Source organism: Ceratina calcarata, unplaced genomic scaffold, assembly GCF_001652005.2.
Source record: "Ceratina calcarata isolate Rehan_Ccalc_2016 unplaced genomic scaffold, ASM165200v1 scaffold368.2, whole genome shotgun sequence".
In the NCBI taxonomy this organism is placed as follows: Eukaryota; Metazoa; Arthropoda; class Insecta; order Hymenoptera; family Apidae; genus Ceratina; species Ceratina calcarata.
Genome location: NW_017159898.1, coordinates 709,864 through 726,198, shown reverse-complemented (window position 1 = coordinate 726,198; position 16,335 = coordinate 709,864). Strand labels below are relative to the sequence as shown.

The following is a 16,335-nucleotide window of genomic DNA, read 5'->3' as shown; positions in this document are numbered from 1 at the left end:
TTATTTCTCTGTATAAAATAAATAGAATGTTTTGTATGATTTTGTACAAAGAGCAAGTTTCAATTTCTATATTGAAATAATGTATAACATTGTTCATATTGTACATATTTAATATTGAAATCGTATGTATTTTTAAATAAAACGTAATTTGTCCGTTGCGATTCTTAAAGCGCTGGATGTAAGTATGTGTCGTGCACGCGTTGAAATCACTCGAACGCTCGTGTACCTCGTTGCGGGAATTCCTGCGCGGGGTCGTTCGATCCCGAATTCGACGATATCAGTACCGACTCCGCGATTGTAACAGTCGGCTTCACTTTGCGTCTTGTACAGTTGCAGTACAGCGACGTCATGATAATAATATAAATTCCAACTATGAGAGGAATCTTTTCTAGAAATTGAACGAGGTTCATCAAACGAAAAAATTGATACGTGAACGCTATGATTGATAACGTCGCCGCATTTCCCTGTAAAATAATTGTTTATTGTTTCAAAAGAGGATGCGATTACTTTAGCACATTTTTTTATACGATCTATATTTTTATGTAATGAACTATCTTATGGTTCTAAAAAAGGACGGTGTTGTTTTACAACAAAATAACCGATTCTTCTTAAACATAGAAGAAGAAATAAAGATGTTAAGAACTAAACACACGACTGTTGTAATTTTTTTTAATCATAGTTCCTTGATTAATAATAAAAGTTAATTTTATGTACTAAATCGTATCATACGATATGAGAATTTTTTTAATTCGACATTCAATACTGAGAAAATAGAAACTTTGTACTGATCTGTAAAAATCTTACATTTTCACACCAAACAATAGGGAAAAATCCTTCGCTGACGTTCGACAGTAATTTCACTGGTTGCTTGGTCAGTTCCAGATTCACTTGACTTTTCTTTGTCCCAAAGAGTGGGGTTCCGGTAAGTGGCTCGATAGTAATATACGTCGCATGAAGATTTTCGTCTGGTTGCAAACCGTGGGCGTACATCAATAACTCCGGGTCACCGTGTAAAAAGTGCGGCTCTGATAAGATTGCAGGTACTTTCTGCAACACATCAATCTCGCAGTCGACAAAGATCACTCCTGGCTTGTTGAAGTATTACCTGACACTCCGTGACATCGATTAAACCTTGCGGCAAACATCGAGGATTTTTGTCTTTTAATAAACAGTAGCATTCTGACGCGTTCAAAAACCATACTCTCTCTTTGATGACAAATCGTGACCCAGTCATGCGGAGGATCGAGACGTCTTCCGAATAATCTGCTTCCATTGCTCTGAGAATATCGATCGATAATATTCAATTAATTATTGTATTTAAGTTAGTGCATTAAACCTGCACATCTCTGGAACAAACGATACGACGAAAGGTAATGGTTCTATTAATGGTGCCCAATTAACAGAATCAGTCCCCCGCACTGTGTTGCAAACATCAGAATTCCATATTGATTGTATTTTCTCTCCTTGATAAGACGTTATATTGCCTAAACTAGTTATAACTTTGAAACCTCTGTTGATAGTAAACGGTCCACGAAGAGTATTATTTGACTACCAAACAGTAGAAAACATAAAACATTCAAAGTTTCATTCAAGAAATTCTTTTTAATTAATATATCTGGAAAATATGTGCATTTTAACGTATCCTAAACTGAAGCTTACCCTCTGGAAGAGACTGAGGAGGTAAGTGTCTTCCTTTTCGGTTTTTCTCAAAACAATTGGAGGACTAGCGTTCATCGTTTTGCAGACTAGGTCCAGCTCAGGGAATTTCTTCAGATTGCACGAAATTTTAACTCCGCCGAAAAGTATATCGGTAGGGCGAGCTTTCAGAAAAATGCTATTTCGATCCGGGAATAATTTCGGTATATGATCACCGTACTTTTCCATATAATTAGGAGGCAAAGATGATAACTACACAGAAACGATCAATTGGAATTATTAATGCCATTAATTCATTGTAATGTATTTTCACACGTGGCAAGTGTACTTGCCATAGATATTGTGCCAATGTATGCCGGATTTAATATTGTAACTTTTTCACGATTAGATATGTCGATGCTCTTAGCCTTGTTAAATGTGTAAGTCGACTTTGTGGTGTATTTGATTTCGTCCATCTCTTCATCGACATCAATCACCTGTTTCTCATATATTTCGCTAAGAATATAATAATACATTAATAAGTAGTGAAATATATTAATATTAATTTAATAATAATTTTTATTATAAAAAATCCTTAAGAGATGTGGATTACTCGTAAGTCAGTGGGCCATATTCGACTAATCTAGGATGCTCTCCTTGCATAACTTCGTCCGGATTTGTAACATTAAAAAAATAACATGCGAACGATAAAGTTATAGGTGATGCCCATATCTTATAAACGTGTGTGCCTTCAACGAGTGATATAGACTGGAAATTATTAAGTCACGATTCAAGATAGGTTTGTAAATTTGAAGCGCTATTTAATCAATCAGAGATTACAAATAATAATGTATTTTTAATTAAAATTATGTCACAACTTACTTTTAATCCCATTTCGTACGATATTTTATATAATATGTTAGTTATAATAAGGATTGAACCCACGATTATCCACAGAACACCACAGATCTGGTAAGAATACATTATTTAAAAATGATTCTGTGCGATTATCAATTTTAATATTCAGATCAAATATTTTTACTTCTATTCAATATAAATTCTATTTCACAGAACGCAGTAGAGCTTTAAATCTCTAGCTTAAACTGACACTCGACAGTTGTGCAAGCTAAATAATTTCCGTTAATAATAAATAGACATCGTTTACTAAATAATATATTCGCCAGTTTATGTCACGCATACAATTAAATCAGGTATGCAACAGAGTATCAAGATCGCAATTCATGCATCATACATACATAATATGTACATTTAAATCAATAATATTCACTGTTAATACAATTTGATGACAAAACTGCTAGATTTAACGTATTTGTAGGAAAATTATATTAATAAAAAATGTTGAAGGAATGCGAAACAGATTTCAATTTGAATACGTCCTTGTAAAATTTTATTTTTCTTAAAAATATGTACTTATCGTATCGTTTATTTTTTTTCTATTGTTTTATTATTAGATTGAGACGCATAAAAATAATTTACATAATAAATTCTTGTATTTTTCATACGTCGTTCTGTTGTATCATAATGTAAAGCTGTGTACAGCCCTTCGTTGGTACTTACTCCACCCAGTAGATGGACCGAAGTCGAACAATGTGGGAGTCAAGTATCCTGCACGCTCAACAGGACGGAAAGAAAGACATGGCAGCGTTACTTTAATTTTGTTAGATGTTTCTCCTTTTTTTTAACGTTTGTCATACTTTCAACCGGTTTTGTTTAACCGTACGGTCGTGGATCTTAATTTCGTGCGACGTGATCATTTTTGTCGGATCGGTACCCGGGTAAACGAAACAATTATAAAAACTGGCATAACCTAACAACCCGACAAGAAGCAATTGTGTTTAATCCTGATTCAAAGAGAATGGCAATGAACGAGGACTTCAGTTTCGCCGAAATGTGTCGACTGTGCTCGTTGAAAAGTAATCATCAGTTGCAGATATTCGACAAGGAAGGCGAACAGAGACAGTTGCTGTTTAAAATACGTTCCTGCATTCCTGCTGTGGTAAGTCACTTTCCTCGTGTTTTAATCATTTTCGTAGAATATAATTCGCAATTACTTCTGATTAAATAGAATTATTATGCGTTCATTTGATACATTCATAAGTATGATGAGAAACGAGGATGTTACATTCATTAGAAATAAATAATAATGACACGATGCTTCGGTACATTTTACATTATTTTGAATAAAGTATTCGATTCTGATTAAAATACAAAACAGAAAGTATTATAAAAGGATAGGATTTGTCATTGGTTATCGTAGAACGATCAGTGAAGTCACGTTTTATAAATTGTCTGTCATAATTGTCTCGTTTTTAGGAATCGCAAAAATTATCGATAGTTAAAACACAGAAAGAAATGATCGAGTATAATGATTATAATAGAGTTTTTAATGTCGTTTTCATTAAAAAAATTCTATATTTGTTGATACGTGCGAACATTTAATTTGCTGTAGATAACGAAAGAAGATGCATTGCCGAAAAATATTTGCCAGCGGTGCGTGTACAAGCTAGATATGTTTTACGAGTTTCGTGTTAGCTGCATGACGACGGACACGGTGCTAAAGAATTACGCGGATAGCCTGAAACACCTTGCCGCTTCTGTGAATCAGGTAAGTCGAAATACTACATTGAAAAATACGCGAAACGAAAGTCTGCAAACATTTTCTTGAGCCCCCTGAGTATCGTTTATAAATACGAGAATGTTTCGTAAAAGTTATATCGTAATCTTCATTGATAGTTTTATGATCGAATTATGACATCTACATAACTTTCATTACTTGAATGGAACAATTGCTCGTAGTTCAAAACACAAAAATCAACAGCTATATTTAAGCTGTAGGCGACAAACGAGCGACTAGTAGAATTACTTGTTTACGATACACCGTTTTATTTGTACCTAATTGATTTCACGAGACATCAGACGTGTTTAAATGTTCCCCGGTGAGCACGTGGTTTACGACTGGGAGCAAGTGTCTCGCAAATGAAAGAGACAGCACCCTTAATAAAGGTAGATTAAAGTTCTGACATAAACCGTACACCGTGTGTCTCTCGACTGCACGTAACGAGGTAGGTAGAAAGGGAGAAAAAGAGGCGGATTTTTTTTCTCGTAAGCGGTAGGAAAATTTATCGTCGCACAAGCCGGACACGAATAGACAGGAGGAGAACCAGATTGTCCTCGGTATGTGCTCTAGGAAGTACAGTGACTCTTTACAAGCTCGTAAACTCGCGCGGCAATTTCTGACACGACGCATTAAAGTGACTTTATGCGTTGGGCGGCCGGCCGACACGAGTTCCACATTTCGAGTCGCGTAAAAAGCCCTTTACGCAACACGCGCTCGCGTCGTTCTCTACCACCTCTCCGTGCCTCTCTGTCCTACCTTCTTCCATTCCAATCTCGTTTATGTTGCTCGATAAACGTGCCGAAGCTGGGCACGGAAAAAGGGCGTGTGAAGCTTCGGCATACGAATAAGCGTCGACTTATACGCTTTGAGCATTCATTTAAAAAGGAATTTCACCGAACTTGAGTCGAATCATCAAACATGAAGCAATTAATTTCACGTGGCAAATCATGTACCGAACTTTGAAACAAATTAGCGTTCATTTGATGCTCGTTTGAAATGCTTAAATATCGGAAGGAAATGGGAGACCTACGATGCGAAATCGTGCAACCGGCTTTAAAGGAATGAAAGAAAGCGAAGGGGTGCCGGTGATCGGTAGCGTCGAGGTCCTTGATTCTCTCCACTCCTCCTGCGCGCCCCTCGCTCGAGCAACGAAGCATGATCCCAATAATTCCACCCTCGCAAACGCGACTCGCGCGGGGTAAAACGTTGGTGGGGATAATATACAGATAAGCAGACACGGATGAACAGATAGGGCAAAAGAGACGGATCACGCGAATAGCCAGGATAGAGGGTTCCGTATACGCGTCACGCACGAACGTGTATGTGTCTGTGCAACTGTCGCGGCACTATTGATCGACGCTAGGCTGCGTCGCGCACAGAAAGCGAAAGTCAGTTCTCCTTTTCTTCGACGTCTCGCCTATCTCTCTCCGTCTCCGTTCCTCGTTTGCCCGACTCCGTTTTCTCTTCTCGCCTCTTCGCCTTCATCTTTTCTACCCTTTTCCGTCTCTCTTTCACATGCCAGCGCCTGTCTCTTTCTCTCCACGCGTCTCGTCGCTCCCCAATCCAAGATCATTCGGTCTCCTCTCCTCGCTACGGTGGTTGGCCCGTCGGGTCTCCTTGTCCCGGGCACAGGTGCAACGAGGAGCAGGCCTGCACCTCTGAAAACCTGTTTCGCGGTCCGGAATACCCCTAGTCGTAAACGGTCGACGAAGCCTCGTTACCCGGTCGATCATTGATGCGGTCAACTAAGAAGATCTAGGGGAGCGAAGAAGAGAGAAGAGCCAAGACAAAGGGAAAACGGTACTCGGGATTCGATGTCGCGCTTAGTTTCGCCTAATCGCGCTCCACCGTCCGACGTGACTATCTCTTCGTCCGTTCGTGTATCTCCCTCTCTTTCTCGCTTGCTTGTTCAGTCAATGTCAGTGTCAAGGTCAGCGGGCCGACGCACTGCAGAGCGTCCGCCGCCGCCGACGCCGTCGTCGACTGCTGTACGCTGTTCTCTTCCGTCATTGTGTGTATCTGGCAGGCGAGTCACTCGGTAGTCTGCGTATACGACACAAGGTATAACACGAAGGTCTCTTCGCGCGCATACTTACCTCTCTAGGGCGTCCCTGTGCCCTGTGTACCTATCTCTTTTTCTCTTCTATTCCTTTCTTTCTCGCTCTTCCAATTTCCCCTCTTTCCCTCCCTCTCGTCGTCGCGGCGACCGCACGATGCATTCCGCGGGGATCTCCACTCGATATCGTTGCACCGCGCCGTCTCGTCCGCGTATCGCTTCTCCCGTGCCTATTCTTCTTTCCCTTCTACCGGTTCAGTATCGCTCGGTGCCCGTTCCCGCACCTAGTCGCGCCAATTTTGCCTGCTCACCGGCTCGCGCTTAGTGCATCCTCCGATCGAATACCTACAACCGTTTATATCCCAGACTCGAGTACAATCTCGTCTCGTTGCACGCGAGTGTCGTCCTGCTTCATTCTCCATCCGATTCCAGCGCATCAATCGATTCCTCCGTTCATCCTCGGGGCAATCGAATAGAATCGTTTAAACTCAGATTCGCATACATCTATACCGGCGACATTCAAATACTCACGTCTACTCGATTCCCCCGTTTCATTCTCGATCCGATTCCATCCTCGTCCGATCGGTGCACCCTGTGTGGTCCCTCTTCTCCCCGGCACGTCGCCACGGTACATTCCGCGGAGACCTCCACTCGATATCGTTACGCCGAGCAGCATCCGTGTGTCACCAGTCGACGGCTATCTCGTTTGTCCTTTTCCCCGTCCCGCTTCTCTGTCTTTCCTTCGCCGGTCTCCGTTTCCCTCGTTCCCGACCGATTATAGCTCCTTCCCTCTCCGCCGGCGTGCTCTCTCTCCTTCTTACGCTCTCCTTCCCTTCGTCCCAATCTCCCTCTCTCTGTCTTGCTCGCCGGAGCGCTACCCCCTCTGTCTCGACCAGACGTTTTTTCGTCTCTTTGTCCTTGCATCCTCCCGCGCCGGGAATCGGCGGCTAGCTCCGCGGGACACACTCCGGTTGCCCCGTAAAACGCGAGATTCTTTCGTGGCGTCGCGAAAAGGAGCAACGCGCGTGGACCCGTCGTCGCGTCTCAAAGCTCGCTTACACGAGTCCGCCGTGATCCGACCGTATCCGGCTTCTGAACGAGTCTCGTGGGTGCTCGATTTTTTTCACCCAGTTCGGAAACTCTCAGAGACCGGTGCATGCGTGTCACTATACGAGATACTATTATACATGGTGTGTGATGTGTCGTTGAGTCGCTCGCCTTCTGACGCTGTCGATGATATCGGTCCTCGAGGACATACGAGCTAGCGTGCGAGACCGTACGCGTGCAGTTTTCCACCGCCAAGGGTGACGAAGTGCGTATAGTGTACAGGTACGTGAGACAGAGCCTGGAGATACGCCGATAAACGTTTGTCCATCTTTTGTAGGAAGGTTTGCGTGCCCGTAAGCGAACCTCCGCCTCTCTTTCTCGTTGTACCCATACCCGGTTTCTTTCTTTCACCTACCCTCACTCCCGTTTTCTCGTCTCTCTTTCTCGTTTCGGTCATCGTTCTTTCCCCCATGGACCTTGACGGAGCAGGCTAAGCGCAGAGATCTTTTCGGTTCCTTCGAAAGTCCCTGTCTTTTATGCGTTCGATGTCGTCTCCCGGGGATACAGGCTTCTGTGATGCTCCTCGGAGATTACGGTCCGCAAGGGCTCGTCTTTGACCGTTGCGAACCGACGTCACGTGTACGAAATTTGGAATTCGGAATCGTTCCACTATTCGTAAGTTTAGAAGGGCGCGTTTTTATTTTTCCCAATAAAATTTAACAACTGAGGTATAATAGAATTCGTTTACGTTGATCGTGCAGAATACAGTATTTTACTTTTTATATTACAAAATCTGTCGAATAAATCTGTGGATCGATGAGGTGAAAGGTGATGTTGAGACCTCTTTTCTTTTTTACTCGCAGAATATTTTGTAAACAGATATAGAAAGCATTTCGCTGATCGTTTTGGACGACCGCGTCAATTACATTTTATGTTGAGTTCGTAGAAAATCGAATAAGTTTCATTTGGCCGAAGAATTGTTCGAAACTACGTTTCTGCTAAATATCGATTATCGTTAATAGATATTTGGCACCGAGTGCGCGTTCGTATTCCGTTCAACCTCCGCACCAGTTCTGTTCCCGTGATTAATTGTTTTCCCATATCGGCAGCTCCGAAGCTGCTACGCTTTTGTACTCCTCCGAATTGTTAGAAACGTTGCCAAACGTCGTTTGTTCCTATAGAATCTTCCCTTGCAATTGCATATAGTAAACGAATTGATTGATCACTTTCGAGTGCTCGTAAACGTGATTTTATTACCATAGAATAAAGCAGGTATTAACTTTAATATTTCTCCTTGAGTTCTTCTGATTGCACAATTTATTCGGTTGTAACGATGAATTGCAATCTCGCTAATTATGCGTTTCTCTAATCTCGCAATTAGTGATTTTTTTATTATACATAATGAGATGATTTACTCGTACTAATGATTATTTTGGTAAAGTCGAGATACTGCCGAATGCGTGAGCTGGGTATTGCTCAATTACATTGATAAATTGCGATAACGATAATGAAATTAAAAGTTTGAAACTCCATAGCATCACTTGCATCATTTTTCTGACAGCAAGTGCGAAGTTTTCTCATTAGTTCGTTCTACTAAAAAACAATCTTATCATTTGGACCAACTATTCGTTTTTAGTGTTAACGTATACATCGTCTGGAGATGTGTACATCGATGTAATATTAAGTACAAGTTACTAAATGATTAACAGGTTTCGGACAAGGACAAGATGTCTAATGGTAGCCAGCAGCAACAGCAACGATCGGCTTATGTGGAAGCGCATGCCGTCGCTCATGCTGCTGTTCAGCAACATATGGCACAACAAGCTGCACAAGCGAGACTGGCTGGACCTGGTCCACCTGCAACTTCTCAGACACCCAATTCGACGTTCACGTTACCCGACGATGGTTTAGGCTATGACGATGGAGTACGGGTGCTTCGTTCGATCGGTACATGGTAAGCTGATCGAACATCTTAAACTTGTCAATGACTAACTGTTAAATGGCGATTTAATCCTTACCATAATTAGTTTATATTCCATTACGATAATATATGAGAAATGTGAAATGGTATTACGGACTGGACCGTGTAATTGCAATAGGTCTCCGGATTATACGGCAGCGATGCGCCCAGGCGGCGTGATGCCGCCGTTCCCTGGCACAATGGATCAGCAGTTCGGAAGCAGAGCTCCGACTGTGAATCAACCGTTACGAACGACGAACAATGTTACTTCTCGTCCGGGATTCGCGTCAAAGGCTACAAACACTGGCGAACCCGCAACGAAGGCGTTCGCGTGCACCGTTTGCGGCAAGGGTCTCGCCCGTAAAGACAAGCTGGTCATTCACATGCGCATCCACACCGGGGAGAAGCCGTACTCCTGCGAGGTTTGCGGTAAGCGCGCCGTAACTACTTTGCGATTGATGCTCGCTCCTTTCAGTTTAATCAACGCAACCGTGTTTCTCGTCTCTACAGGCAAAGCGTTCGCTCGTAGAGATAAGCTAGTTATTCACATGAACAAGTTGAGACACAGACCGGGTGTGGCGCCTCTCTCTACACCATCTGCTCCGAATTCGGATCATCAACAACAACAACAGCAACAACAGCAGCAGCAGCAGCAGCAGGCGCAGCAGCAACAGCAACCGCAACAACCGCAGCAACAGCAATCTCGTCAAGACAACACTATACTCAAGTTGAAAGAGGAACCAGTTAGTTGGGCCTGCGAATTGTGCGGCCGAGCGTTAGCGACGAGGGATGAGTGGATGCAGCACGCTCGGTAATTATCGTTTAATTGCATTTTAAGTATAATACTGATATAAATTATTTTCAATGTTAATTACAGTCGTTAGTACAATTTCCGATTCTCATGAATGAATAATTTTTTGTTACAGTTCTCATTTGGAAGCATCGGCACCGCCGCAGCACGCAGCGCCGTATTTCCCGGGTTCGGCAGCTCCTCCACAGCCGTACGCCTCCGAGAGGCATTTCTGTCTCATGTGCCGTACAGATTTCACGGACAAGGCTGAATTCATGTTCCACGTACGCTCCCATTTCGAGCCCCACGCTCAGCAAACATCGTCACAGCATTCGGGCGGCAAACAGGCCGGGGATCCGGCAACTGCTGAGCTGATCGCCCGCGGTCTGGTTGATCCTTCAGGATTATGCAGCTAGAATTATCCTTCTTGTCATTACGCGCCATCGATTCGTGTCTTACCATAGTACAAGTTCTCTCTACTTCATTCTCGACAAAAACTTTCTTTGCATAGAATGTCATGCGTATTGTGATCGTAATAAATATCCTATATGATTTATTAGCGAGAGACGCACAGCAATGGTACGTGTCTTGTATAAAGTATCGATACACCCATGGCCGACTCCAGTGCAGGTGAGAACATAGCGAAATTGGCGGCTCTGTTATCAGTTCTATATGTTTTATATTTGTCTTATAAAAATAACAGTTTGAACAGAGATAGAAGTCGTATCATCAGGTCGAAGTTTCCTTTATATACACGTGTTGTCTAATTGTATGTTCTGATCTGTATAAAAGCTGGACCCGATGATAGACCTCTTCGTCTATCGCTTGTTTCGTTTTGCAGATCATTCTTTTTGTTTCCAAGAAAACAGAGAATAATATTTTTCGCGTTACGCAACATATCAATTAAAAATTTCGAGTAACCCGTAAGTCTGCTGCTGTGCGTCCGGAATTTTCTGTATAATTACTTGAGACATGTATGTTATTTGTCAGATGTTTAGATATCGGCGCGATACTGATATGCATTGGTAATAGAATCCACTATTGCGTCAATATTTAAGTACGATTACTTAATAGTATACGTTCCTACATAGCTAGCTTCCCACCATCATTAACCATTAGCAGTATTCGCTATCCGATATAGGTTTGTTCTCAATGCCATTTTATATTTTTTACTCATCCTATTTTACTGTAATTGACTTTATCGTGATCTACTTTTTACAATCTATATGTTTTATTGTTTCTGGACAATTGTTTCTAGCATTGTACGTTTTAACATATTCAAACTATATTTAACGTTGTGCTTAACTAATTTTACGAAATTACTATTCCACTGTTTTCGTTCGGAGTAGAATACAGTAATTTCCGGATGTATGGCCGCGAGTCATCCATGGAAGTGCTCGCTCCAAGCTGGTATTCCACTAGCGTTTTAACATGTTTGTAACACACTCTTCTTTTCAGAGTATCGTACCTTTTCTCTTTCTGTTTCGCCGTCATCATTTTTCGGTGTTACAGACGTGCTCGGTTACGACTGTGGAAAGCCGATGGCCATGTATTCAGAGACTACTGTAGTTTAAGTAATTACTACTGAAGTTCTCAATTCCAGTTATGTGATTCTAATTATTCTCTTTTTTAAAGTGATGTTTCAATGATCTTCCAAAGGCAACATACTATTAGCCACATAACGTAGCATACCAAACGTGTAGTTTTTACCGTGGTACTGTGTAAGCATTGACAATATTACCATACTTAATTATCCTTAGATAGCTATTTTCAATTATTTCCTCTCTTTTTAATTAATTTCCTCCTCTTCCACACGTTCGTTGTTACGATCATCTTCAAAACCTAAAATACTGGTAATTAACTAGGGAGCATAGGACTCGGGTTACATTATACGTGCGTTTATTTTGGCATAATTAAAACAAGAAGGAAAGAACAACATATGCGGGTTTTTACAGATTAGCAGGCATCTGACTGCTGTTTTAAGTAAAAACAATTTTCCTTATTGTAATATTAATTAACAAACCGATTCGATAAGACAATAATTCTATATTAATTGTCTTTATTTTTAAATATAAAATCTACATTGGTACATTACAATATTGATTCGTGAAATGATTTACAAGAGACCCGCATCGTGAATAAACTGCCTCTTCCAATAACCGAATAGAAACTCGCTTCCGCAGCGCTTAACTTCCTCACGTCTTTAGAATAGAAATATTAGATAGTCATGGCGAATAGATAATGTCGCAAGGAAACTGCCGTGCCTCCTGCCTCACGTACTACCCACTTTCGGCTTCTTTTCGATCTTAATAACTTCCGGGAAAACGGTGCCTAAAATGGTATACTTCAAAAAAGGAATGAAAAAAAGTGAAGCAAAGCCTACCGTTTAGGTATATATTTTGTATAATTCTAACTAGTGCAATATAGAAATAATCAAATCGACAATAGTTGCGATTGTTGCGGAGAGAACGAAGGACGAGAAGAGAAAAGTATGTTTTGCGAGTAATCCTGAAAGAAAATATATTCGAACACTCGTCAAACGCAAGTACACATGTATGTGTATGTATATTAACCATTTATAGCGACTTAACTGATAACCATGTAAAAAGAAAACGAAAAGACAAGAAATGCCGGCCTCTTTTTTAATGCCGTTAACGAGAACATTTTTTACACACTTTGTATGTATGTGCATGTAGGATAGAGACACGCGGAACGTCGAGCACGGAACACAATATGAAAGCGCAGATCCGTATCGTAAAAATTTGATAAGTATGCAGCTCTGTGGACTTGCACGCGTGCAGTTTCACTTCTTTAACGTCCGTGTATCATTAGGAATCGATGATAGTTGACGCAACGATGCGATTGAAAGAAAGGAAGGATGAAGAAAATTAATACATTCGATTAAAACGATTATGCCTGCCATTCGCGCGCCGTCGATGTGATGTAAATGTTTGGAGATTGAAGTAATAAGTCCAGCGCTGTCTTCGTTTTTTCCCTTGTTTCCAAGAGAATTTTTGTGTGCTAGGCGAGAAGAGCGATGACTCGTAATCGTGACTAACAGACACGATCGAGTCGAATGCTATATTTAAATAGACGTATAGTGCCTTTTCTCTGGGACTTATCGCTCCGATCATTTGAAATTAGAACGTGTTGAGGAGGCACAATGGCATAAGTATTTTTAAATAGCGATAAGTTAGGTTTATAGGGATTACATGGCGAGCGTTGGTTTTTCCTCGTTCTTTTACTCTACGATCATCATTCTTTTTAATTATTTTTATTTTTTGACGTTGTTTTGAAGAGAGTAAATGTTCGATGCCACTGCCTCTAATAGCAGCTGTTTTTTTGTAGACTACTTTTATACTGTTGATGTCAGACGCAGCTAATCAGAGTCAGTATGTTACTGCCATAATCATGAAACAAAATGTATAACCGATATACCTTTATAAATAAAACACGACTGAGAAAAAGTAAACCGCTTCATTTTTCGTACGTCACATTTTAATCGAGATTAACAAGATGTCCTTCAGGAATTCGCATAAACATAAAGCTTGAAACTGGAAAAGTGAGTGCTAAAATTACTTCAGATCATATGCATACGAATCGATAATAATACGAAAGTTCCGGAATGAATACATATATAAATCGTGATCTGAAAGTCGATCAATGGAATTTTTTGAAAAATCCTACAGCAATGTTTTTTGAACGTTTGACAACCAGCTCCTCTGTAAGGAAACGCAGAGATCAAAGCAACCGATCCGTCATAATCTTGTCTCGGCAACTTGTCGGACAGTTGAACGGACAAACGATACGGCGATACGCGCGGATGCAGGGCGCTGAACAAATATGTACGTGGACACTGGACAGCAGGAGTGCGCTGCATCGAGTGCGAGCTGCACCCGTTCGGTCATAAATTAAATCGATCGACTTTCTTAAACGACATGGACGTGACACGAAACGCTACGCTACGGTATGCGTTTCTTTCTTTCGGGCCGCTGCACTGCACCGCTAAGGTTATCGAGTTCCTGCTTCGATAGCCGGCCGGTTTGCCTTGCCGCACCCGTGTTACGGTCACCGGTGAACAAACGCCCAACCAAATTGCGTTTTTCCCTTCGTTCCATCGAGCCGTACAGATATTATTCGCGAGCCAACATAATGAGATAATAGTTCCTTTGTCTGACGCTTTTGTTCCGTTTCTACTTGAACGAAGGTGACAATGAGACCCGCCTATTATATACCAATTCATGACAAACAATAGGAATTGGATACTTTGGTTTAGGGACCGGTATTCAACGAAATGAAGAATGAAATTAGTAATAGCAATCGCTGTTCAATCAATGTTAAATTGAATATTGATTTATTCCATGCAGTTTAATTTCAGTCTGTTAGGTCAAGTGTATTGTCCAGTTGAGAACTAAAAGATAAGAAATTACTTTCGAATAAAGCGAAATAAAATTGTTATAAATGCAAATATAAATTTTATATCATGCTTCATATGTATTTGATCATTATTTTTAAATAGCATTTAATTGTTACTCTTATATCGCTTCCTCCCGTCTTCCGCTACTCTTCCTTGCTTTATTTTTTATTTATGGTACACCGCTCACCGTTGTTTCTCACTGGATGTTTGCTCGAGGGCACGGCTCAAGTATAAATGAGTCTCGGATCCACCCTCCCGGGATCGTGGGATTCTCTACGGTTTGTCTTAACAACGTTGGGAACGCCAAAGCAAAGGTTACTAAATGAAAGTAATGTGACCCCGAAGTGCGCGGGATAGTGCTCGCATTTGTGAAGGAAAGTGGCTATGCAAAATGCGAGGCGTCGACCAATCGGATCGTTCGAGAAAATGCGGTTCAACGACGTTCGTAGAATAAAAATAAATACTAAATAATTTTATTTGTTCGCATTTTTTACTCTATGGAAAGTTTGAACTCTTATCATTAGTCTATAATTTATATTGTGATATGAAAAACCTGATGGAAATTCATATTAGGTGTCTTAATAGTCAAATTAAGAGTCTCTATTTGATTCATTCTGATTATGATTGAATGACTCATTAGCGAACGTTTGAACGTGTTTGCACATTTCTAATCGGTAATACAAATGTATCAATTCAATCTATTGCATTTCCTCATGAATTCATGTATTTATGCAGCGTTTTATGAGGAAGTTCAACTTGTTTCACGTCGGAACCTTGCAGTAAGATCATGGACAAGCCTCTGACTATCTACAATCTCTTCATTATTAACGCATGATCGCGCACTTGATCCAATTTCCGTCTGCACTGTTCAAACCAGGATATCAGATTCGTCGAAATTCGTCGGAACATTAAATTCGTATGAGTTGACAGTTGTAATTTATTTACACAATTTCATTACAGTTAACCGGTAACTAACTTCGCCCTAAATTAATTACGGCGCCATATAGTTACGCACTTAAATGCTAATAATTAAACAGATTTTACGTGAAAAATAAAGCATGTGTACAAAACAGTAGAGATGAATTTCGTTTGTAGTAACTATTTTTTAAATTGAGTACATTTACCCAAAAATATACTTCACTTTATGAAACAAGATTCGCGGTGATCTCGTTCAAATTACACGTTACGTACCTACTTATGTTTTGCTAAAGGTATATGAGTAGCCATCTGGAGTCCTGTTGAAGTTCAGTTTCCCCGGTGGATAAAATCTCCTCGGGGCTGGTGTCGTTATCGCGTTGTATTGCGGCAACGGCTTAACCGGGGGTTGATACTGTGGCGGGGGGTTGTACGAGGGGATGGACGGTGGTTGAGGTCTCGGCTGGTACTGCGGTCGGGGTTGATACTCTGGTTGAGGTTCCGGTTGAGGTTCGTACACCGGTGGATTCGGACGTTGATACGGCCGCGGAGGCGGGTTGTACTGCGGTGGTTGATAATCGGGAGAGTTGTACTGCGGTAGCGGCTCGTACTCCGGTTGCGGCGGAGCTTGCGGCGGTGGCACAGGAATCCCGTCGCCGGTTGCCTTTTAATAAAATTAAAACACACTGATTAAACCCAATGGTCATCTTAATTTAGTCAATCATTTATGTTTCGTCATACGTAATTATTCAAATAATTTGAATTAAGTTGCACATGTTTATCCGAATGCCAGAGCATGTTGTAACACACCTGGAATCCATTCTTGCCAGCTGTATAAGACACTGTGCGTCTTTGACCCGTTGGATCGACGTAGGAG

At 41.2% G+C, this 16,335-nt stretch overlaps 3 protein-coding genes across 3 annotated transcripts in view; 1 reads left to right on the top strand and 2 right to left on the bottom strand.

Moving 5' to 3' along the window:
* Positions 1-206: 206 nt before the first annotated feature.
* LOC108625577 (sensory neuron membrane protein 2) lies at positions 207-2,720 on the bottom strand. Its single transcript, XM_018025674.2, is given in 9 exon segments — positions 207-388; positions 764-800; positions 802-1,047; positions 1,106-1,277; positions 1,337-1,548; positions 1,660-1,908; positions 1,989-2,151; positions 2,249-2,403; positions 2,518-2,720. Coding segments are annotated over 9 exon segments (1,518 nt in total). The 5' UTR covers positions 2,620-2,720.
* Positions 2,721-3,177: 457 nt separating this feature from the next.
* On the top strand, positions 3,178-13,598 carry LOC108625659 (zinc finger protein 316). Its single transcript, XM_018025838.2, has 6 exons — positions 3,178-3,652; positions 4,106-4,261; positions 9,086-9,330; positions 9,476-9,765; positions 9,847-10,147; positions 10,263-13,598. The coding sequence occupies exons 1-6, from the start codon at positions 3,512-3,514 to the stop codon at positions 10,540-10,542; spliced, it is 1,413 nt and encodes a 470-aa protein (XP_017881327.1). The 5' UTR covers positions 3,178-3,511; the 3' UTR covers positions 10,543-13,598.
* A 1,858-nt stretch (positions 13,599-15,456) lies between these two features.
* Positions 15,457-16,335, bottom strand: part of CPR19 (cuticular protein 19) — a 5,109-nt gene continuing 4,230 nt past the window's right edge. Inside the window, exons 3-4 of the mRNA XM_026814089.1 lie at positions 16,269-16,315; positions 15,457-16,122 (exon numbers count right to left, since the gene is read on the bottom strand). Of these exons, the coding sequence (XP_026669890.1) occupies positions 15,739-16,122; positions 16,269-16,315 (431 nt within the window). The 3' untranslated portion in view covers positions 15,457-15,738. The remainder of the gene's footprint in view (positions 16,123-16,268; positions 16,316-16,335) is intronic.